General features: G+C 43.8%; 1 protein-coding gene across 1 annotated transcript in view; it reads left to right on the top strand.

Moving 5' to 3' along the window:
* The first annotated feature begins 16,079 nt into the window (after positions 1-16,079).
* Positions 16,080-25,500, top strand: part of bcl2l1 (BCL2 like 1) — a 40,525-nt gene continuing 31,104 nt past the window's right edge. Inside the window, exon 1 of the mRNA XM_048550072.2 lies at positions 16,080-16,772. Within this exon, the coding sequence (XP_048406029.1) occupies positions 16,302-16,772 (471 nt within the window). The 5' untranslated portion in view covers positions 16,080-16,301. The remainder of the gene's footprint in view (positions 16,773-25,500) is intronic.

The following is a 25,500-nucleotide window of genomic DNA, read 5'->3' as shown; positions in this document are numbered from 1 at the left end:
ATAAGTTACTAATATGGGGAGGAATTTTCGGACAGTTTGTTAAGATAGTTTAAGAAGCAATAGTTTAGATGTGATAACAAGGTGTAGAGCTGGATGAACACAGCAGGCCAAGCAGCATCAGAGGAGCAGGAAGGCTGATGTTTTGGGCCACGACCCTTCTTCAGAAATGGGGGAGGGGAAGGGGATTCTGGAATAAATAGGGAGAGAGGGGGAGGTGGATAGAAGATGGATAGGGAAGAAGATAGGTAGAGAGGAGACAGACCAGTCAAAGAGGCGGTGATGGAGCCAGTAAAGGTGAGTGTAGGTGGGGAGGTAGGGAAGAGATAGGTCAGTCCGGGGAGGACAGCCAGGTCATGGGGACGGGATGAGGTTAGTAGGTAGGAGATGGGAGTGGGGCTTGAGGTGGGAGTAGGGGATAGGTGGGAGGCAGGGTGCTCCCAAGATGAGGCATTCCACCCTGCTCCTGGGATGAGGCATTCCACTCCAGTACGTCTCAGATCCGGCAACCACCCAGAAACCTATATCCATTTGAAGCCATGGCTCCCACGGCTACCTAGAATACACCTCTTCCCACCCACCTTCCTGCAAAAATGCCATCCCCTATATCCAACTCCTTCGCCTCTGCTACATCTGCTCCCAGGATGACACATTCCACTCCCGTACATCTCAGATCCTTCCTCCTACCTATCCCCTACCTCAAGCCCCACCTTCATCTCCTACCTACTAACATCATCCTGCCCCCTTGACCTGGCTCACCTTTACTGGCTCCATCCCCGCCTCTTTGACCAGTCTGTCTCCTCTCCACCTATCTTCTCCTCTATCCATCTTCTATCTGCCTCCCCCTCTCTCCCTATTTATTTCAGAACCCCCTTCCCCTCCCCCATTTCTGATGAAGGGTCTAGGCCCAAAATGTCAGCTTTCCTGCTCGGCCTGCTGTGTTCATCCAGCTTTACACCTTGTTATCTCAGATTGTCCAGCATCTGCAGTTCCTACTATCTCTGAAACAGTTTAGATGTGATATACTAGTTATTCATACAGAATACATATATGACCCTTGGCAGTTCAGCTGTACCAATTCCAGAGAATGGACAAGTGGGTGTGGTAGAGGTGGCTAAATATTTATTGCTGACACTTCAGTAGTGGCAGTCTTCACTCTCGCTTCTTTACAAATCTTCAAAGTTTGAGATGTGGGGATGTCTTCTTAACTGATTGCTTGTTATTCCCCCACTTTGTGCATACCAGTTAATATAATCTACGTTTGAAATTTGGTAATCCTTGCTGCATTACTCATATGTCTGAATGCTTCTAGCTAACGGACATGGAATGATAGGGAGGTGATGGCATAGTGGTACTATCGCTAGACTATTAATCCAGAAATTCAGTTTATGTTCGAGTACCTGGTTTTGAATCCTGCCATGGCAGACCATGCAATTTGAATTCAAGAGAAAAGTCTCGAATTAAGAATTTGCTGATGACCATGAAAACAATATCAACTGTTGAAAAAAACATCTGGCTCACTAGCATCCTTCAGGGAAGGAAATCTGCCATTCTCACCTGGTCTGACCTACCTGTGACTCCTGAACCACAGCAATGTGATGGACTGCCATTGAACTGCCCTCTGAAACAGACTAGTAAGCCACTCAGTTGTACCAATGTCTAAAAAGTCTCAGCAAAGAAATGAAATGGGATGGATACCTGACATTGGCCTAGGCACCGGCAAAGACAATGGTAGAAACAGCCTAGCCTGAGAGCTAATGCCAAGACTGGGACAGCTATCTCACAGACCAGTCACATAATAGCATGACATAGTCATCCACACAGAATCATACCTTACACACATTGTCTCATATACCACCATCACCACTCCTGGATATGTCCTGGCCCATTGGCAGGTCAGACCCAGCAGAAATGGAAACATTGTGGTATACAGTCAGGACGGAGTTGTCCTGGTGTCCTCAACATTGACTATGGACCTCATGAAGTCTCATGGCTTCAGGTTAAATATGGGCAAGGAAACCTCCTGCTGGTTACTACAAACCATCCTCCCTCAGCTGATGAATCAGTAGTCCTCCATGTTGAATAACCTGGAGGAAGCACTGAAGGTGGCAAGGGCGTAAAATGTACTCTGGGTAGGGAATTTCAATGTCCACCGCCGAGAGTGGCTCGGCAACAGCACTACTGATCAAGCTGGTCAGGTCCTAAAGGTCACCGCCGCTAGTCTTGATCTGCAGCAGGTGGTGAGGGAACCAACAAAAGAGAAAAATGTACTTGACCTCATCCTTACCAATCTGTCAACTCCACGTGTGTCTGTTCATGACAGTATTGGTGAGTGACCAGCACACAGTTCATATGGAGACAAAGTCCACCTTCACGTTGAGAATATTCTCCATTATGTTGAATGCCACTATCATCATACTAAATGGGACAGACTTTGCCCAGATTTAGCAACTCAAAACTGGGCATCCATGAGACACTCTGGACCCGTCAACAGCAGAAGAAATCTACTCCAGCACAATCTGTAACCTCGTGGCCTATCATATCCCCAACTCAACCATTACCATCAAGCCAGGGGATCAACCCTGGTTCAATGGAGAGTGCAGGAGGGCATGCCAGGGACAGCAACAGGCACACCTAAAATGAGACATCAACCTGATGAAGCTACCAAAAAGGATACCTGTGTGACAAACAGCATAAACAGCTAAGCAATCCCACAATGAACAGATCAGTTCTAAACTCTGCAGTCCTGCCACATTCGGTCATGAATGGTGTTGGACAATTAGACAACTCACTGGAGGCAGAGATTCTACACAAATCCCTGTCCGCATTGATGAAAGATCCCAACAAAGTGTGCAAAAGATAAGGCTGAAACATTCGCAGCAATCTTCAGCCAGAAGTCTCAGTCTCCTCCATTTCTCCCCAGCATCCCAAACATCAGTCTTAAGCCAATTTGATTCACTCCATGCGATATCAAGAAAAAGTTAGAGGCATTGAATACCGCAAAGGCTATGGTACCTGACGACATTCCGCAATAGTACTGAAGACTTGTGCTCCAGACCTTGCTGCTCCTCTAGCCAAGCTGTTCCAGCACAGTTAAAACACTGGCATCTACCCAACAATGTGAAAAATTGCACAGCTATATCCTGTACACAAAAAAAAGGACAAATCCAACCCCAGCAATTACCACCATATCAGTCTACTCTTGATCATCAGTAAAGTGATGGAAGGTGTAATCAACAGTACTATCAAGCAGCACTTGCTCAGCAATAACCTGCTCAGAGACTCCCAGACTGGGTTCCACGAGGGCTACTCAGCTCCTGACCTCATGGTTCAAACATGGACAAAACAGCTGAATTCCACACTTTAGATGAGAGTGTCAGCCCTTGGCATCAAGGTTGCATTCGACCGAGTGTGGCATCAAGAAACTCTAGCAAAATTGAAATCAAATAAACTCTGCACTGGTTGGAGTCATACCTGGCATATAGTTGTTGTTGGAGGTTAATCATCTCAGCTCCCGGACATCTCTACGGACTTCCTCAGAGTACTGTTCCAGTAGGCCCAACTATCTTCGGCTGCTTCATTAATGACCCTCCCTCCATCTTATGATCCAGAGGGAAGATTTTCACTGATGTTTACACAATGTTCAGCAGAATTCACAACTCCTCAGATACTGATACTTCAAATGCAACAAGATCTGGATAACACCTAGGCTTAGGATATATGCCAGGCAATAAGATGTCTAATAAGAGACAATCTAACCACTGCTGTTTGACATTCAATGAAATTACCATCACTGAATCCTCACTATCAATGGGTTACCATTGGCCAAAAACTCAACTGGACTCACCACATAAACACAGTGGCTACAACAGCAGATCAGAGGCTAGGAATTCTGTGGCAAGTAACTCACCTCCCAACTTCCCAAAAACATCTACGAGCCACAAGTTAAGAGCGTGTTGGAACAGTCCTCAAGGAGTATTCTTGAAGGACAAGAGCAGCAGATAAATGGGAACACCACCGAGTTATCACCCAAGCCACTCACTATCCTGATTTGGAAATATGAAGAACCATACCTTCAGAGTCATTTGGTCAAAATGCTGGAATTCCCTCCCTAAGGGCATTGAGAATCTACCTACAGCACATGGACTTCAGCAGTTCAAGAAGACAGCTCACCACCACCTTCTCAAGGGCAACTAGGGATGGCAATAAATCCTGGCCAGACAGCTACATCCATGCATCTAGAGTAAATTTTAAAAACAAAGCACAATGTCAAAATAACTATTGATCCCCTCTGTACCCCACTATGGCCTGCTTTATATCTTGATATCCATATTTTGAATGAGGCAGCAAAAGACCCCCAGAGATTTACAGGGGTTTCATTGTAAGCTTACAGTTTAATAAAACATCAGTTTTAACATTTTCCTTTTTGGGCCCCATCCCTGTCCCAAAGCCAACTTTTCCACTTCACAATGAAAATGCTCAGCTCTCTTTTGTAAATATAAATCAACTTCAGAAAAACTAAAACCGTCCACCAGGGGTCCATAATGATAACCATAAGGTAAAAGGGGAAAACTCAGAGAAACTAAAGACCATAAGACAGAGGAGTGGAAGTAAGGCCATTCGGCCCATCGAGTCCACTCTGCCATTTAAATCATGATTTAAAGCAAAATATCAACGGGATGTAATAATGCACTTCAGTCTCTGCCCTACCTATTTGTCCTAAAAAACTTCAAGGATACCAGTGTACACCACATGCTCCCACTCCAAGGGCACCCAGGCACTTTGTGAATGTTTCAGTGGAGTTGAGTTGTTACAAGTGGCAGGATCTGGAGTCTCTGGCTGATGTGGGACTGTGGTCAATCTTGGTGCTAGTTTGGGTGCACAGAAGACGGTTTAGTATTTGGTGATAATGGCAGAACATTCTCCCCAGAATGTCTGGCAGGACAGAATCTGGCCTCTCTCCATCAGCAGGGAGCCACACCACCCTCATACACTGGGGACACTCCAGCCGGAGCTCGTCCACTCCGTATTTTTTCCCTTCCTCCCTGTTTTCCTCCCTTCTCTTGGACTCAGACACCCAGCCATGGCCTCCAAAGTGGAGTCGTCAGAGACCGGTGGCCCGAAGCTGGGATGCCAGTGGTCCAGTGCGGAGCATGGTAGCAACCAGTGGTCAGACCATGTGGAGGTGCCCTGAACTGGTCTGCTGCAGAGAGCCCTTGGACAGAAACTATGATGTTTGTCTTTTTAACCTGCTTCTTGTCCTTCTGACGTATGGTTATCCTGTGTATAGCTGCAATGCAACTATTTTTTCTTCCCTTCTCTATTCTCTAACTAAAGATTGTATCTGGGTACTCTGTACCTAAGATAGCACCATGTGTTGGTAACATTGTTACACTATAAACTAATCCATAACTGAAGAAGCTGTACCTAGGTACCTTTGTTCCTAACATGGCACTGTAAGTGGCCACTTATAAACTTTTCACTGTACTCATTTGAGTTCATGTGACAATAAAGCTAATTCAATTCAATAAAAACGCAGCTCTTTTTCTTTTATTCAGAAGTGTTATTAGACACAACTGAATGGTTTTTTTCTCCACCACCAAATCTGCAACTACTAAATCACCTGTGTCTCCAATTAATTAATTAATTTGTGCGCAAAACCCAGAAAGGGAACTGCAGTATCACCAAACATGTGGGACAGGTAGGTGGAGAGGGAAGGGAGGTAAGGCATTCCATCCCCTGCAGTACCCATCTCTCTCTAGAAGCAGTGAGAGTATTGTACGCCATTTCCTCCCTCTCCAATGAATGTAGCCGTGAAATATGATCCCCTTCCCTGCCTGCTGCCTGGACCTGTAAGAACTCAGCTCTTAAATACAAAATCCAAACAGCATTTACAGCTTCCATCAACTCTGGAACTGTTCTGTTTAAACCTAAAAGGATTTCTGGAATTGTCCACATCCAGCTTGAGGTCAGGTTAACTATGCAAGAACAGACCCTTCAGAACAACTTGGGGCAGTGGGCATGAGTGACCCAGCAATCTTTATCTTTAACTGCATTTTGTCCTTGTTTGGATGACAGTATTCATATTTGGTCACAGAGAGAGATGTCGAAAGCTGTCCCAACCAAATTTGTTAGAATATTTGAACTTGGTGAAAATAAGGTTTCCAATTTCTTACAAGATAACAAAGTGTGAAGCTGGATGAACACAGCAGGCTAAGCAGCATCTCAGGAGCACAAAAGCTGACGGTCAGGTTAGATAGGTTAACTGAGTGGATGATTTGGCCCATAGTGTTTAATTAATACAGGTAAATTTGAGGTTACATTCTATTTTGGTTGCAAGAATGGAAAAGCAAAATATTATTTATATGAAGCAAGACTATGGAATGCAGCAGTACAAAGAAAGCTGACTGTTCTTGTACATGAGTCAAATGAAGTTAATGTGTAGGTACAAAAAGTACTTAACAAAGCAAATGTAATGTTGTTGTTTATTTCGAAGGGGGTGGATTATAAAAGTCGGGGCATTTTGTTACATCTGTCCAGGGTGCTTGAGGGACCACTTGTAGAATATTGCACACAGTTTTGATTTCTTTGACAAAAATAGAGATTGCTGGAAAAGCTCAGCAGGTCTGGCTGCATTTCTGGACAGAAAGGTTATGAGAAAGGGTCATTTGACCTGAAATGGTAACTCTGATTTCACTCCACAGATGATGCCAGACCTGCTGATCTTTTCCAGCAATTTCTATTTTTGTCTCTGATTTACAGCATCTGCAGTTCTTTCGGTTTTTATTTGATTTCTGTTTTTAAGACTTGCCATTGAAGTAGTTCAGGGAAAGTGCACGAGACTAATTCCTGAGACGAAGGGATTGTCTTGAGGAAGAGGTAAGCAGTTTTGGGCCTAATTGATTTGAATTTAGAACAAGAAAATGGTGATCTTACTGAGACAGGTAACATCCTCAGAGAGTTTGGCAGCGTTAATGCGAAGGATTATGTTTACCCTTGTGACGGATTCTAGAACTGGGGTCAAAATATTCAGAACAAGGGATATTATAAAGCAAGATGAGGAGGAATAAAGAAATTGGAGGGATTTAAATGTCATTCCACTTTTTTAAGATCAAAGGTAGGAAGTTAACAAGTACAAAAAAGTGCGATGATCGAGCTGATTAAATATTGTCGTTTGTTCAAAGGGGAAGATGTTAATTTTCAGTAACCCTAACCCTATCACCCCCATTTGCAGCACTGTGCTCAGTTCTGGGCACCACGACAGGGAAAATGTAGTAGCTTTCAGAAAGATGCAGTGTAGACCCTAGAGTGATATCAGGACTACAACTGTCACCCTGGTCCTATTCCCCGAAATTGACCCATGCATACCACACCATAAAGGAGACTCTATGCCTGAGCTCGGTCCAATCAATCCATGACCCTGTGATCCAGAATCAATCATCGTCAATTACAAACACAGGAGACCTGCTTCTTGAAACGATCATACCTCTTCAAGTTTATGAACATATCATTTTCCTTGGAAATAATTGTCAATGACATTCTCACTTTGATAGTCTTTACAATAATTCTTGACAATAACACATCTTCAGCCTACAACCTTGTGCAACTTCCATTCTCGGCCTATTTTACACAAACCCATCCATTCGCCAAGCATTTTGTAGTCATCAGCCTTCAACAGGTGGATCCCATGCCCAGCACAGAGTGCTTCTACCAAATTAACGTCTTGTGCCTTATCACAATTCTTCGCCAGACACTTGTCCAGTACCTTGACAGCTTCCCAGAGGACAACACAAGTCATCATGGATGTATGCAGTTTTCAATACTTCCTGAAGTGCAGTATTCACATCCACAACATTACCTGCAGTTGTACATACCTCAGCCCTTAGGACTGGTAGTGCTGGAAGGTGGGGGTTTCATGCACAAGGACAAAGAAAGGGGTAAGGGGACAAGATGGTAGAGAGAGGACCTATCACACTCTTATCCTACTCCCACCACAGACAGGATCTGATCCTGTTTATCCATTGACCCATAACAGATAGTACCCACCCTGAATAACAACACTTGTATCAAGATTGGTAGAATTGTCCCATAGACTAGTCAAGCAATAGCCTGACACAGGCATTCCCAAGGAATTGTACCTTATAGACAATATTTCAGACATCCCTGGGTATGTCTTTCCTGTCCTGTTGGTAGGATAGGATAGGACGTACCCATCAGAGGTGGCAGCACAGTTGTTTTCATTCGTAAGGGAGTTACTCTGGGATTCCACAACACTGAAGTCTCATGGCATTGGAAACAAAATTTCATCTAATTACCATCTACTCTACACCATCCTAACAGCTCACCCCAGCTTATGAGTCAATACTTTGCTATGTCAAACACCACTTGGAAGACACACTTAGGATGGCAAGGTCACAGAATGTACTCTATCAGGGGCTTCAATGTTTATCATCAAGAATGGCTCAGCCGCAGCAGTCCTGTTTCTGCCGCTAGACTGGGTCTGTTGCAGGTGATGAGGGGAACAACGAGACGGAAAAACATACTTGACCTCATCCTCACCCGTCTGCCTGCCACAGATGCAACTGTCCAGGACAGTACTGTTAGGAGCTGTCAGTGCTGAAAAAGAAGATTTCTTTAAAGGTCAACAAGGCCCAGGGGTTGACTGAGAATGGTTGACATTCATTGGAGTCTGTAATGAGGAGCGAGGTTCTTACATCCGCCACTCAGACATGCAAGGGAATACAGCAGGGAACCCCCGTGGAGAGTGCTCAATGTGGCGTCCTCCCATTTTCTATTGGGACCTCCGGGTGGACAGTCTTGCATGCAGAACACCTTCACAAGCACAGATTGTGGCAGATCGTGCCTTAATTGTTTATTTTGTGTTTAGTGTGGTTTTTTTGTGGTGCTGTGGAGTCCATGGACCATGTATACATTGGTTGTGGGTGATTGCACTCCCCTTTTTAGTTATTTGAAAAATCTTTTGTTGTGTTTATGGTTACACTTCAGTTCTATGTTCCTGATCTTTGGTAATGCAGTGCAGAGGAGCATGTACAGATTGGAGGACCTCCTCACAGATCTGCTCTCGGGTCTCCAGGCTGGCTCTAACCAGGCCTAGACAGGAGGCTGCAGAGGGGATCATATCTGCGAATACCTGTCCCCCTTCTGCAGGTCTGTTCGATCCCTTGGAGAGGGAGCATGCAGTGTCCATCAATGTACTTGATGCCTTTGAAGAGAGGTGGCACCATTAAGATTATAGTATTTTACTTTACTCTCTAACTCCATTTTGATTTAGTCCTTTCCTGGTCTCCCTACACCCCCACACATTTAATGGTTTTCATGGCTCATATTGGGCTTTGCATGTAAGTATCATTTGGCCAGTTTTGTGGTGGTCAGTAGGTTTAAAAAAAATTTAAAAACCCAAAAAAAGTCACATTGATTTTGGTGGTGGGAAAGTGGCCCAGTTATGCATAATAGGACTTCTGACTATAAAAGAATAAAAAGACAATGTTCCCAGAAGGGCTGTTGTGGTGCAGTCACAGTGTCCCTATCTCTGAGCCAGAAGGTCTGGGCTCAAGTCCCATCTGCTCTTCAAATATGTCATAACATTTGAAAATGGCAAAAAAGAGCAAGGTTCTTTGCTCTGGAGCTCTTTAGAGAGAACTGGGCACTATGGGGGAGAGAGTGTTTTACTTCCCACTCCAACTCCATTTTGGGGTCGTCCCTGCCCCCTGTCCCTACCATCCCACTCACCTTTGATGGTTGGCATTGCCCTTAGGTATTTACATGCAAATCTCATTAATTGGCCGAGTGAGTGTTTTATCAGTGGTAGTTAAAAGAGAAAAAAAGTGGTCACAGTAATTTTGGTGGGAAACTCATTTCTGGGCATAAAAGAGAAAAAAGCGGTGTGCTTCTACTCCATCAGCGGCCCTTGCCCCACAACCTGAGCCACTTCACTGGAGTGACCTATGTGTTCTTCCGCCTCATGAAGAGATACTTTTAGTACAGGCTGCTGCACACCTTGATTCTTACGGCCATCTCTCGGACACACTAGGCAACAGGGATCACCAGCGGAGGGCTCTCTGTATGGGACTCCTCCCTCTTTCTATTAAGGACGTGGGGTGGAGGGTGTTGCTTGCAGCAGTGCCTTACCACTGCAGATTCATAGGCTGGAAACAGGCTCTTCGGCCCAACACGTACACGCTGGCCCTTGGAACATCCCACCCACACCCATACCCCCATAACCTACATATCCCTGAACACTACAGGCAATTTAGTATAGCTAATCGACCGGACCTGCACAGTTCTGGACTGTGGGATGAAGCCATGACACCCAGGGGAAACCCACAAAGACACAGGGAGAATGTGCAAACTCCACACAGACAGCCCAAGGGTGGGATCAAACCCAGGTCCCTGGTGCTGTGAGATGACAGTGGTAACCACTGAGCCACCGTGCCACCCCAAACTGTGGTGGTTCACAGACTCCCAGTCCAACTATTTATTTTGCAGCACTTGGAATCTGAAGACCACATATGCATTGGTCGTGGGTGATTGCACTACCCTTTATAGTTATTTGAAAACTCTCTGTGGTGTTTTTGGTTGCACTTCAGCCCCATGTTCCTGATCTTTGGGCATCTGGTGAGGAAGGGTATGGGCAGATCAGAAGGATTTCCTCATGGGTCTGCTCCTGAGCCTGTCCAGGCAGTGGGCTATGGAAGTGCCCTAGTGTAAGTGTCCATACCTCTGAGGAAGAATGTCGAGATTCAAGACTCACCTTCCCACCTGCACCAGAGTTTTGTCATCTATTGTCTGAACATGGTTTTTTGTAAACAAAGAACTGCATTCTCCTGGACTGCATTCATTCCCACAGAAAAACCATTTCGAATGAGTCCCCTCACTTGTTTTGTTCCTCTGGGTGGGCAGAGTTTGTTGCGTGTTAATTGTAAAGATGGCACCTGCAGGACCAGCACCTATATGCTCTGCACCATGTAAAACTAAACATGTGCCGGAGTGGAGGTGATCCTCTCTCTCCTCAACCTCGCCCCTCCCATCCCAGGCACCCATGTCCCAGCCCCACTTTTTACTCTTTCCTGGAGATCCCCCTCTGCTTCTGTCCCAGCCCCAAACCCCTGTCCTACACAACCCCTCTTTCCCATTACCACTACCCCCTCCACCCTCTCTTCTGGACAGGCCATCTGCATCTCTCCCAAACACCTCCATTTCTTTCTCCCACTCTCCCTCTCTATGGGGTCCTCGTTCTCACTCCCACTTGCCCTCTCCCCTCCTTTCTTTTTACCCCCTCTGTCTTATGAACACTCACATTTGCTTTAAAACATTAACTCTTTCTCTGTCATTGCTGCCAATGTCCTGTGCTTCTTCAGCATTTTTCGTTTTCAGATGAGAACACCAGCATCTGCAGTAGAGTACGTTGCTTTTATTTGAATATTCCATGAAAGAGATGGTTCTGAGGGTGACTATGTTAATAACGAATGGCAAGAAAATATTATGTTTGTCATCAAAGACTTAAGTTGACCCAAAAGTAGCTTAGTTGCTGAGTCATTCAATTGTGCGGTACCAGATAGGACTGTAACAGTGTCTGGTGTTGATTGATTGAACTGTTGTTATAAAAAGCAGACAAAAATTACATCAAAGAATATGAAAGCACTACCTGCTTTTGATTAGGCGGTGATAACTCATTACCATCTTTAAAAAGAGTGGTTCACCCCTGCGAATTTGCAGGACACTGTCATCTCATAAGCACTGATGTCATTCAGAATGACATACCATGTTGTAGAATAAGTGTTCGATGAAAAAGCATTATCATTCTCCATGTCCAAACATGACTAAACATTTGTATTCAGTAAAGCTGTAAATTCGCAATTTACGGGATCCAGGCATTACTGTATTCCATTGAGACAATTCAGGATTTTCTCATCAAGGGATGACAGAAGTGTTATTAATATTTGTAGATATGAGTTTGGCAGATAAGATGATTATATGGAAATCAAATATACAATTTGCTCACCACTCTTCACAAAAATTACAGCTACTGCTAAAGGATGTCGGAATTGTAGGCAAAGAACAGGAAACCCTTGTCAAAAAAATCACATTGCATTGTGATATTAGTATTGAATATTGTAAGACACCACCATGCCTGGTTGTAAGCTCCTACAGTCTGAAATTCAATGAAGTAAAAGTTATGGATCTGAAGATATGGGTCAAAGATCAGAACGTCTATTAGATTTTGTAGATATGGTGACCAGGTTTACCATACACACAGTGATAAACAATAAGGGTAGGTGGACGATAGCGTAAAAAGACATGGAAAAGTGGGCCAGTACAGTCCTTGGGTCACAATGGATAATGAAGGTGAATTTGCAGATGACAAATTTGGGGACATGTGTGTGAATACAAATATTGTAGTAATGCATATTGTTGCAGAAAGTCCATTCAGCAACGGCTTGCATGAAAGAAACCATCTGATAGTAATGAGGCTCTACACAAAATATTGACAAATCAGTCAATCAGAAAGTTACAAAAAGCACTGGCAATCAGCAGTAAATGCAAAATGTTCTTTATAAATAGTTGGCAGTTTTAGCTCAAACCACTTAGTACATGCTCAGAATGTTGCCTTCAATACTGCATGATGATCCTAGAATATCTGGCAATCAGCACCAGTGTGAAAGCACTCATTAAAGCTGAAAAGGTTGGAGAGCATTGACATACTGCATCAGATGCTTTGGGAGAGATTTCAAATCCAGTGGCATGGTTTATGATAAGCCAGAAGGACACAGCAAATGCAAAGATCCAGCAAATGTTATTGGATGTGACAGGAGAACTTTCACAGGAATCAAACTATAGGAGTACATTACCCATGGCTAGTGGTGATAAGTTCAAAAAGTCATACAGTATGGAAGCAGACCCTTCAGTACAACAGTCTATGCTGACCATAATCCCGAACTAAACTAGTCCCATCTGCCTGTGCTCGGCCCATATCCCTCCAAACATTTTAAACATTGTAACTGTACCTGCATCCACCAATTCCTCTGAAAGGGGGAGGCAATGGCCTCATACTTTCATTGCTGGACTGTTAATTCCAGTGGCCCAGATAGCATTCTGGGGGCCCAAGTTAGAATCCTGCCATGTGCTCCTGAGATGCTGCTTGGCCTGCTGTGTTCATCCAGCCTCACATTTTATTATCTTGGAATTCTCCAGCATCTGCAGTTCCCATTATCTCTGATGCCATCCTTACCTGGTCTGGCCTACAAGTGACTCCAGACCCACAGCAATGTGGTTGACTCAGAACTGCCCTTTGGTTGATTAGTGACGGACAATAAATGCTGTCTAGCTAGTGATGCTCTCATCATGTTAATGAATTAAAAACTGCTCATTCCATACATGAACCAGTCTCTGTGTAACAATATTGCCCTCGTCTTTTTTTAAAATATTTTTCCTCTCAGCTTAAAAATATGACCCCCAGACTTGAAATCCCCGACTCTACAGAAAAGATAACTGCCATTCATACTGCTTATTATTTTATAAACTTCTAGCAGGTCACTTCTCAACCTCCTACGCTCCAGTGGAAAAAGTCCCACCCTTTCCAGCCTCTCTTTATAACCCAACCCATCCATTCCCGGCATTGTCCTGGTAAATCTCTTCTGAACCCTCTCCAGCTTAATAATATCCTTCCTAAAACAGGGAGAACAGAACTGGACATAGTACTCCAGAAGAGGCTTCACCAACGTCCTGTCCAACCACAATATAACGTCCCAACTTCTATACATAAAGGTCTGAGCAATGAAAGCAAGCATACTAATGTCTGCTTTCTATATGTGACACGAACTTCAGACAATTATTTACCTGAAACCCCTGGTCTCTCTGTTCTACAACACTGCCCAAGACCCTACTTTTAATTGTGAAAGCCGTGTCTTTATTTGTTTTCCAAAATGCAATGTCTCACATTTTTTCAAATTAAACTCCATTTGCTACTCTTTAGTACCCAATGATCTCTTGTAATCTTAGATAACCTTCTTCACTGTCCACTTTACCACCAATCTTGGTTTCATCCATAAACTTATTTAAAGTATTTCATTTATTCAAACTTCGTATTTTATATAAATTTTACATATGCAAAATTAGTATTTCTTCTTGCATATATTCACTCTTAATTCAAAAAAACCTGGTTATATGCACGTTAAAAAAGGAGTCAAGTCCATCTGAAAGATAAAGGGATCCTATGGATCCAAAACCCAGAAGGAGTGGCTGGACAAAGTGAAGCCAAGACATTAAGAGTTTGAGATTATCCAATGTGGGAACTTGCCCAGGATCTGGGCATAACAGGCACCAGGTAACAATGTCAGGATCTGAGAAGATCAAAAGTAATGCCTCAAAAGCACTCAAAATCAGTTAGAATTATTCTTGATATATGACAGTGAGGTAGGGCATTTAACCCAACAGGTCCATACAAACATTTATTCTCTACTTGAGACCCTCTCAACTTCAGTACTCATACAGTTATCTAGTCTCCCATTAAAAACAGCTATCATGTTCTCTTCAAAACTCACAGGAAGATGAATTTTCGGACTCTAAGAACATGGGCAAAGGCGTTGCCGGCAAAGAACCAGGTACTTTATGTACCCGTGAGTTCTACAAATTGGTGCTGAGGGGCAGGACCTAAGGGCTCAGGAAATACACACTGATAAAAGCACCAATCATGATGAACATGAAGAAGTTATCTCATGTGGGGATCATTTTCCCAAAATAAGTTCACAAGTGGTTAACTTGCCACTGATTCAGCTGAAGTAGGGTGCCACAATAGTGGGACGTGAAGGCAAATCTGTGGGAAAATATAAATATTGGCTAAATGGCCAAGACGAGCGACATGATCGATATGATCGGTATGACGGGTCGGCACAACATCGAGGGCCAAAGGGCCTGTACTGTGCTTTAATGTTCTACATTCTATGACATGAGGCTGTGGATTGGTAACAGGCAGTATGAGAATGAGAATGGAGAAACCCAGTTCCAGTTTGAATACTGATTCAGAAAATACATTTAGGAGGATAAAGCCAGATGCAATAATGAGGATTTCTGGCAGACATCCTCATAGGAGTATAGTGCAGAGAGATCCCAATGTTAGAATAGAAACTGCAGCTAAACAAGATGACTGGATAGCAAGGATAATGCAGACCTTCCTGGAACAACAGATAAAAGTCAATGTCCTCATGATCAGAAGATGTTTGCAGCTACAGTTAAATCCCCAAACCCTGACCACCATCTACAAGGCACAAGATAAACTAAACATTGTCTCTTAACACTCAATGGCATTACCATCACTGCAATCTCTACCAACATCTCCTGGGTCACCACTGGCCAGAAACTCAATTGGAGTAAGGTTGTAGGTTTGCTCACCGAGCTGGTGTGTTTGATTTCAGACGTTTTGTCACTCTGCTAGCTAACATTGTCAGTGCACCTCTGGTGAAGCTCATCTGAGCTACAAATCGTCTCAAAAAATTTCAACTGGAGTAAACCCTGTAGCTACAAGGGTAGGCCAAAAGCTAAGGATTCTGCAGCGATTAATTCACCTCCTGGCTCCCCAAAGTCTGTCCAGCACCTACAAGGTACAAGTCAGGAGTGTGATGGAATACTCCCCACTTGTGGATGAACGCAGCTCCAATGACACTCATGAAGCTTGACACCATCCAGGACAAAGCAACTCACTTGATGGGCACCACACCCACAGACATCCATTCCCTCCACCATCAGTGCTAAGTAGCGGCATTGTGCCTTCTACATGATGTTATACAGAAATGCGCCAAAATATCCTTCAACAGCACCTTCCAAATCCACATGAAGACAGACAAGGGTAGAAGATGGATAGGAACACGGCCTGCTGCAACTTCCCTTCCACCCTAACTAAGGTCGTGTTAGCGGGGGGTCGTAGGGTACGGCGCTGCGATAGTGACTGGAGCCCGGATAGGCGGGTAAATGTGGGGCGCAGTCTCCGTGAGCAGGGCGGGCCCAGGAGGCGGTGCCTCATGTGTATTAGGCGGGGCCTATAGCGGGTCGGTGTCCCGGCAGAAGGCGGTGGTCCCATGGGGAATGGGCGGGGCCTATAGTTGGGCAGGGTACCGGTAGAGGGCGGGGCCTTAGCAGGGCGGTGACCCCCGCGGTGGGCGCGGCCCCGTGGTCAGTGGGCGGGGTCTCAGGCCCGGTCCCAGTGGGTGCGGGGGGAAGGGGCAGGCCTCGAACAGAGAATCTCTCGTGTCCGTCATGCCGGCTACTGGGTGAGGTGCCGACGCTGCAGGATGTACAGTAGTGGGGAGCTGGTCGCTGATTTCCTTCGTTATAAACTGTCCCAGAGGGGCCACAACTGGAGATGGCTTTGTGAGCAGAATGGAGCGGCGGGCCTGGGGACACAGCCCGAGCCCGGAGCGGCTGTGTGCAATGGCAGGCCCGAGGCTGAGCGGGCCCGCCAGGCCCTGTTGGATGCCGCTGAGGAGTTCGAGCTGCGCTACCGCCGGGCTTTCAGCGATCTGTCGGCGCAGCTCCGCGTTACGCCGGACACGGCATACCGGCGCTTCGAGCAGGTGGTGGGTGAGCTGTTCCGCGACGGCGTTAACTGGGGCCGGCTGGTGGCTTTCTTCTGTTTCGGGGCGGCCCTGAGTGTGGAAAGCGCCGAGAAGGAGATGGGCGCACTGGTGCCCCGCATCGCCGACTGGATGAGTACCTACCTGGAGAACAACCTGGACCCTTGGATCCGGCAGCACGGTGGCTGGGTAAGAGCTCTAGCCAGCTTCATCCACCAGGTCTCTACATTGCAAAGCCTGGGAATCTATACAGTGTACCTGATTCCTAACTCTAGCCCCACGTCGCTCACCTTTCACACTAGGTCGTTGTCCTGTAGTCCAAGAGTCTCTTTCTATCCACACATGGTATCTGACTCCTTATTCCCTAACCACAATAACCCCTCACCCTCTGATCCTGAACCCTATAAACCCTCATCCTCCACATAGAATCCTGACTGTTAATCCCTAAATCTATAACCCTTCATCCTCTACACAGGAAGTCTGACCACTTATCCCTAACCCTATACCCCTTTCCCCTTAGATACGCCAACCCTGGCTTAACACTAAAGAGCTTTTGGCCCTGACTTCTGTAGAGAGCTGGCAGACACTGGGCTGAATGATCATCCTACTTTCTGTGTGATTCAGAGATTCTACCTCCATGGCAGCGTTGGTCCGAGTTTGCTAATTTCTGGAAAATGTTTAAAATCACTGAATTTAACCGATAAAATGGAGAGACCCCATAATCCTAGCTTGCTGTGATACTCCATCACACTGTTATTTCTTGATGCAGCACATTTGACTTTGCGCACTGTATTGAGAAGGATTTCCACAATTTATTTGGGTAGTTAGCATTTCTTTGAAAGAATATGAGAGCTAAACCTAAACTCTAGCATCCCAGTGAAGTTTGGTATTGAATAGATAGATGTGTTTAATTCTTTAGGGCTTGTGATCTCCAACTTTGTTTTGGTTTTGTGGGCTGTTTTGAAATTGGGTCTTCTGAGCAGCATACCCTTAATTGATGGAGAAATTTTCAATCCATGATCACTTGGACTTTAAATTGGGCCATGAGTGAGAAACTTGCAAAATGCATCAAGACGGCAATGTGCTGGTCAGGTAGTCAAACAGAATTCCATCTACAGAAATGAGAGTTATTAGATTTTGGGAGGGCAAAGAAATAACAACAGCTGATGGGACATTGTGAAGTTTGTGGAAAAAGAGAGACTTTTGAGTACGTTCCACATAATTCTGATTTAAAAAAAACATGAGTAGTCAATAAATTAGCAAAGAATGTGTATGGAATAACTTCCTTATTAGCCAAAGCCTAGAATATTTGAGGGAGGGTGTTTGCTTAAATTGTATATAGCTGTGGTTAGTGCACTGTGTACAGTTCTGTGATCACATTGGAGGGTTACAGAGAAGAATTACAAGGGTGTGACAAGGAGTGGAGAATTTCAGCTATGAGGAAATGTTTCCATTGAATAGAGGCAACCATGGGAAGATTTAATTGTGATGAAAAGATAGACTTGAGGGGTCTAGATTGCGTGGATGGGAAGGTACTATTTCCCTCAACAGCAACTTGAGATCATTGATGTAATTTAGTCAATACAGTGTGGAGTTGGAGGAACACAGCAGGCCAGGCAGCATTAGAGGAGCAGGAAAGTTGATGTTTTGGGTTGGGACCCTTTGCCAGTCCCGATGAAGGACCCGACCTGAAACATCGGCTTTCATGCTCCTCTGATGCTGCCTGACCTGCTGTGTTCCTCCACCTCCACACTGTGTTAACTCTGATGCCAGCATCTGCAGTTCTTGCTGTTTCTCTCAATGATGTAATTTTGTTGGTAAAAGGATTAGAAAGGAAATGAGGAATAATTATGTTGGCCAGAAGATGCTGGGGATTTGGTATTCACTGCCTGGAAGGCAAAGAGGGATAAGCCTTTATCCCGCTTAGGCGTTTGGTTTGCACTTGAAATGCCATAACCTATTAAACTGATCAAGAGCTGGAATGTGGAATCAGGGTGGTGAGCTTTTTTTTTAACAGGACAGAAACGATAAGTCAAATGGCCTTTTGTGCTGTGAATTACAGTCCTAAATTACAGTAATTCTATCTTTTGATCAGAAAGACAGATTTGCATTTCGTTAAAGCCTGCCACAACCTCAGGGTGTCCCAAGCTACTTTACCTCCAATGAAACACTTGGTCATGTATCAGTCAGTTTGAGATATAAGTGAATTAAAGGAGAGAAAAGTTAATTTTTAATGTAGCCCTTGAGACAAGAATGTAACACATCTCTGCAGATGTGAAGAGAGGAACCTCACTGATTGACTCAGCATCTGTGATGTCGTTTGGCCCAAAGTCTGGAGGAGAAGTTGGGCTGTAGTGTGTAAAGATGGAAGTAATTGGTATAATTTGAAATGTGTGTACAATTCTGGTCCGCATCTTTTTGAATATTGATCCATTGTACTCAGAGCTGACCGGTGTGAAGAATGAACCGTATAAACGTTTGTAAGACTGTGTGATTGTTGCGTAGTTTTGAACATGTGAATTTCAACCTCCTTTCTTACACTTTGCTGTTGAGATGAGGTGGAAATTTTCCACTCAGCTGCTACCTGTCTGTGACCTGTCTCACCAGGGTGGCGTTACATTAGCTATATCATTGTATTAGAATCCGGAACAGCAGATCAAGTGGATTTTAAATTCCAAATAGTCCTTGCCATATGATATTTTTAATTCATTACCTCAAGTGCTTCCTGTGCTGCCCAGACCTGTAATCACAAGTGCGTGCAGCAAAACAAAATTCAAATTTCTTCCTCCAAACAAATCTTAAGTTAAAGGGGCAAAATGTGTAATTGTAACTGCTGTGTGCCTGTCACAGTTACCAGTGAATGCAGTGAAGACATTTCCGCACCACTGAAATCATTGACAGTTCTGGGCATAGTTGAAGGACTTCTCAATTGTGTTGACATCAGTGCATGTCAGACTAGATTAGCAGAAAGTACATTAAAGGCTGATGTATTCCCCTTCAACAACAACTTGTATTTATTGGTGCCTTCACCCTTTCGAATATGCAGAACATTTTACAGCAGTGTTGTCAAACAATATTTGACTCGAACTATGTTGAGTAAGGCAGGTCAGAGTTAGGTTTACGCTGCGTCCCAAATGACGATAGAGGGGCAGAGGATTTTTTTGTTCTGTTGATGGGATATGGGCATCACTGGCTGAGCCAGCATTTATTACAAATCCCACAGTGCCTTGAGGTGTTGGTGAGCCTTCACCTCAGACTGCTGTAACCTGTGTTCTGTAGGTACACCCTCAGTGCTGTTACACAGTTTTGAATTTTGACACAGTGACAATGAAAGACTGGTGACATAATTCCAAGTCAGGATATGTGGCATTGGAGGGGATCTTGCAGGTGGTTGAGTTTTAGCTTCCTTCATCCTTCTAGGTACAGTGGGATAGGTCATATCTTTGGAATATGCTGCACTGCACCTTGTCGATAGTACATGTTGCTATTGCTGTGTGTCAGTAGTGAATGGAGTGCCAATCATATGATGTTGAGCACCTCCAATATTATTGGAACTTTGCTCATGCAGGCAAGTGGAGGGTAGTCACCAAAGATATGATTTGTGCCTATGATGATGGATGGATGATGGACTGGCTTTGAGGAGTCCAGAGGTGAGCTACTGTCTATAGGGAGCAAAATGCCTAGCTTGGGGATGAAGCATTTGAAGGGATGTCCACCAGTGGTAAAGCAATTAAAAATCAAGAATGTGAAAGAGCTCTGAATTGTAAAAATGCTCTGATCTCAGAGGAGCCAATGTAAGTCAATGAGCCAGGGTATGATGGGTGAACAGAACTTAATTTTCATTCATACACAGGCTTTTATAGATTGGCACAGGCTTTCAGACTAACAGTTGATTTAGACCTCTCTTCTGCATGGTGAGATAATTGTATTAGCTTTCCTCTGCATGTTGTAATTGAAAGACCAATCGAGTCACGCATGTGCTGATATACCAAGGAATGGCTGGGACCTGAAATGTCATTTGCTTCTGCCAAAGCTAGTTTCTGACCTGCAAATTATTCCAGTTTTCTGTTAAATAGCATCCATTCTTTTTTCCTTATTTTGTGTTTGTGTGTGAATCAGTAGTTTGGATGATGTAAGACCTATCTTTGTTCCTAGGCTAGCTGGTGGATTTGGGAAATTTCATCAGATTAATGACATCTGTCAGCCATTAACTTTACACTTCATTGTCTAATCAGTTGACTCCTTGATTAGAATTCTTTCCAGTGCAATTTGTACTATGAGAGACAAAGGCTTGTTAGGTCAGATGACTTTTCCTGATCTAACATGTAAGAGATGAAATGAGGATACTAAGCCTTTCTTTAAAAAAATAAGCTAATGTGAAGCAGAAGAAATACCATCCTGAGGTGCTGCATCATTGCTCAGCTGACAGCATCCCCTTCTATCTTATTTGTGACAGCCCTCCCATTTTGCTGTTCTGATTTCACTGTGTCACAGATTGCTCAGTTAATTCCAATGCTCCTGATCGTGAGACTCCCATTCATTGATGGCTGAGTTGGTCAGATCATTTAAGCATTTTCAAAGACTGAAGACAACAGTGACTAATGTCCATTTTGCTTCCTTCCTCCCTGAATAACCACTGTGGTGGAACCTCTTTTCCTTTGTTGCTATTCCCCTTCCAATCATGCATTACTATTTGTGTTGTACATGCAGTGGTACTTCTCATACGTTTTGATTTATTTTATTAAGACTGGCATTCTGAGCGCAGCTATGCCAGTGCCTTGCATGGGGATGTTGAAAGCACAGGACCCTAAATGCCTTTTTTTTCAGTCATGGCAAGAGGGCATCGCTGACTGGTCAGCTTGTATTCTTCTCCTAACTGCCCTTGAACTGAGGAACTTCCAAGGCCATTTCTGAGAGCAATTGAGAGTCTTTTATATTTTCATGTATTTGGATTCACGTTAGGCCAGATCAAGCGAGGATGGCAGATTTCCTTCCAAAAGGACATTAGTGAGCCAGATGGATTTTTCCAACAAAAGGCTTTTCTGATGCAGGGTCTAGGCCCGAAACGTCAGCTTTTGTGCTCCTGAGATGCTGCTTGGCGTGCTGTGTTCATCCAGCCCCACACTTTGTTATCTTGGATTCTCCAGCATCTGCAGTCCCATTATCTCTGATCACATTAGCTGAGTTTCCTGATTAATAGTCTAGCAATAATAGCATTAAGCCATCCCCTCCCAACCACCTCTCAGAATTGCACAGAATCACCAGCTTCTGAGATAGTGGGAACTGCCGGTGCTGGAGAATCTGAGATAACAAGGTGTAGAGCTGGATGAATACAGCAGGCCAAGCAGCATCAGAGGAGCAGGATGGCTGACGTTTTGGGTCTGAACCGTTGGAGAAGGGTCCAGACCGGAAACATCAGCTTTCCTGCTCCTCTGATGCTGCTTGGCCTGCTGTGTTCATCCAGCTCTACAACTTGTTATCACCAGCTGCTTCCCTCTTTTTCAGGTAAAATTGACTTGCAAAGAGCAGCTTCCATTTTATACATGACAAGCTCTGCTCTGTATTGCTTAGAATCTTAAAGTTGCTCATCGTCATTGTAGCAGATGTGCATTCTCTATATTGCTTGAGGCAGTGGAATTCCAGGTGTAACTTTGAGGAAGATCACAAATTGGCATCTGATAACAATGAGTTAGCAAACTAGGTAATAATGGAGCAGGTGTGCATCCATTGGAACCACAAGGATGATAATTTAATGAGAGCTCAGAGATTCTTGACTGCCTTGAAGATGTTGCCAATTTGTTCTGAGAATTGTACTGATCTCAACTGGTCAAAGTTAGGGATATTGATTTTTGAAAATTTAATGATTTTGCACGATTACTGTAGTTATAAGCGACACTGTATTTAACTGTGGCATGGGAGGGACAGATTTTATCTAATTTGGAGTGGACCAGTTCACTCGGGAGGCTCCAACACTGTTAAGATACAAACTGTCCAATCATGTAGATAAGTAAAAGTAAATTATTGTCTAGTTTATTATTGATGTTGTGAGTAACCTGCAGTACCCACTAATCCCACCTGGTCCCATAGATACTTGTGGACCCTTGTGATTCCTCCCTAGGACTGCCGGAAGAGAGAGAAGCACTCAAATGATTTTCCTTTCAAATTCATAGCAGCTTCTTGTGCTGATCTTATTTTCTGCAGGTCTGAGTGCCTGTTTGACAATATAAAACCAATCATTGTAAATTTTATACTGTAACCTTATGGCCATTGAAACTGGGCTCAGCATGGTAAAATTAGCCACCTTTGCAAAGACAACAGTTTGTTGGTGGTCGAGTTTGTTGATTGAGTTAGGTAGATTAGCGGTTGTAAGTTAACTATCTAGGATATCCCTGACTTTTATTGGAGGAGTTTACATGCACTGAATACGTGATTTTTTTGGGAATTGTCAATATTGGCTCCTGTGTCATAATGATGTGGTATAATCCTGTCTGATGTCAATACTAGGCAAGTCAGATCCCAGAGTGAAATCTGGTTTCATGGAGCATACTTTTTCTTTTGTTTGCTGTGAAAGTCAGTCGGTACACATATTCACATGAAGCTGACAATGTACTTGTAACAAAAAACAGAAAATAAAGTTCAACAAAAATGAATGGATTATGTTCCACTAAACAAGAAAAAATGTAAATTATTACATTAAGAAAAACACTAGAAAAAGGGAAGGATTTCATGGTAAACATCAGGAAGAAAGATGATAATCCCTTTTATCGCAGCAGCCCCCTTACAGATACTCAAACCTTGGTGAATAGTCACCCCTTTCTCAGTGCACAGGCTCTGTGTTTAGCTTGACACAGTGGTAATTGTTTTTTGTGTTTGGAAAATTTCTAACATTCATTGGATGCCATTCTCTTCAGCTGTGTCACTTTCTGAGATTCTGAAAACAAGCCACTAATTCAGCTCATTGCAATTAAATATCAGCCAAAAGTACTGCGGATGCTGTAAATCAGAAGTAAAAACAGAAATTGTTAGAAAAACTCAGCGGGTCTGGCAGCACCTGTGGAGAGAAAACAAAGTTAATGCTTTGTGTCGAATGGCCTTTCCTGAGAACTTCTTTAGCTGAAACTTTATCTCTAATTTCCGTCCATGGATGCTGCCAGTCCTGTTGGGATTTTCCAGCAATTTCTGTTTCTGTTACAATTTAATATCAATTCCTTAAACTTCAGCATCCTTAGAGGTTGTCTTGCCCTCTGGCACCTCCTTAGCTGCCTCCTTCTGGAGTTTTCTTCTCACCTTGAAGTACCTCAGGGCTTCTCTCCAGCCATTACTGTTTAAACATTGCTAGTAATACCTGTGCTGTCATAGGTCTCTTCCCACTGCGTCCTTCTTTCTCTCCCGCCGGCCCACCTCTGTTGGCCATAGAACTCAAGTCAGCAAACAGCTTAGCAGTTATCTTGTAGGATCAAATGCTGGAATCTGAGCTGAAGACAAAAATGCTGGAGATCACAGCAGGCCAGGCAGCACCCATGGAGAGAAAGCAAACTAACATTTTGAGTAGAGATGAACTAAACTGGCTTGACCTCCTGTGATTGCTACTGAAAATAAAAAAATACTAGCAATTATCTTGCCAGATCATTGCTGATCAGAGCAGCTGAACTGACATGATGACATGAAAATGCTATTTTGACCTCTGGTGTCAAAGGGACTTTTTGACTTTTTTAATAGCCAGATTCTTCTCCACTTTCGAAAGCGAATTCTCAAATAGTGTGAACATTTGTGACAGTTGAAGGAGCAGGAAATTAGCATTGCCATTTCACTTTCTAGTCAATTGCGTCGTGGACCAATTAAGATCCATGTTTATCTTTTAGCTCTTCGCATCTCAGAAATGGGACATGTGAAATGTTTACAGCTGGAATAAGTTCTAACATAGGGATAATATGCATTTGCCAGAATTAGTGTTGTAGTTATTATCTGTGGAATAATTGCCTTTTGGATGCTTAAAAAAAATGTTTTCCTTCTCTTACTAGCATTCTTTTACTTGGCATCCTTATTGTCTTAACTCAGTTATTTTAAATCCATTCATGATGTTGCCTCCTGCCACTCCATTCTCCATAATCATCTTCACTTTCGTAATACCTGCATTTCTGTCATTCTGGCCACTTGAGCATTCTCAGTTCTAATTGCTCCTCCATGTCTTGACAGTACCTTCAGTTGCTTAAGCCCCAAGTTCTGGAATTCTGCCCCGGCAGTTCGTCTCTTCACTTTCCTCCTTCGAGGCACCCCTTAAAACCTACTTCTTGTGCAAACACTTGGTCAGTTGATCTGTTCATTCCATGTGGTTGGGTGTCAAGCTATGTACGTTTCAGTTAAATGTGCTTTATAAGGGTAAGCAGTTGTTTAATTTTGCTAAGTAATTCTGATACCAGCTTAATACATGTTTGAGGCAGTCAATAAATCATCTTAGGCAGTCCCTTTGAATGGAAGATGATTTACTTTCACACTTGCTAGATGGATTCTTAGATAGCTAAAGACTCCAGTGCACCATCTGCAATTTATGCCACATGAAGGGCAGGTAATACTTGAAGGGTTGGGTGGATGGCTTGTTTGCTTCCTCAGACACCCCGGAGTTCCCAGCAAATTTTCTTGACGTGTTCACTGCCTTCCTGAATGAAGTGACTCTGTTATGGTCAGTCATAAGCTAGTGACTTCCCTGAGATGAAGCAGATGTTTGATCTGTTCGGGATGTTGATGTTTTGCTGTTCTGGGAGTTGAGCTGTTGTTTTGGGAGTCCAGTGTCAAGCAAATGATGTGTAACATGTCCTCTGTGAGTAACTCTTGATGTTGTTTGGGAGAGGACTCTGCTGTTGAGCTATTTTTCTTGCCACCAGATTTGGAGACTTCTGTGCCACTGCTGACAATTTTC

This window comes from Stegostoma tigrinum, chromosome 19 (genome assembly GCF_030684315.1).
Source record: "Stegostoma tigrinum isolate sSteTig4 chromosome 19, sSteTig4.hap1, whole genome shotgun sequence".
NCBI classification, from domain to species: domain Eukaryota; kingdom Metazoa; phylum Chordata; class Chondrichthyes; order Orectolobiformes; family Stegostomatidae; genus Stegostoma; species Stegostoma tigrinum.
This window is presented reverse-complemented; position numbering and strand designations above follow the sequence as displayed.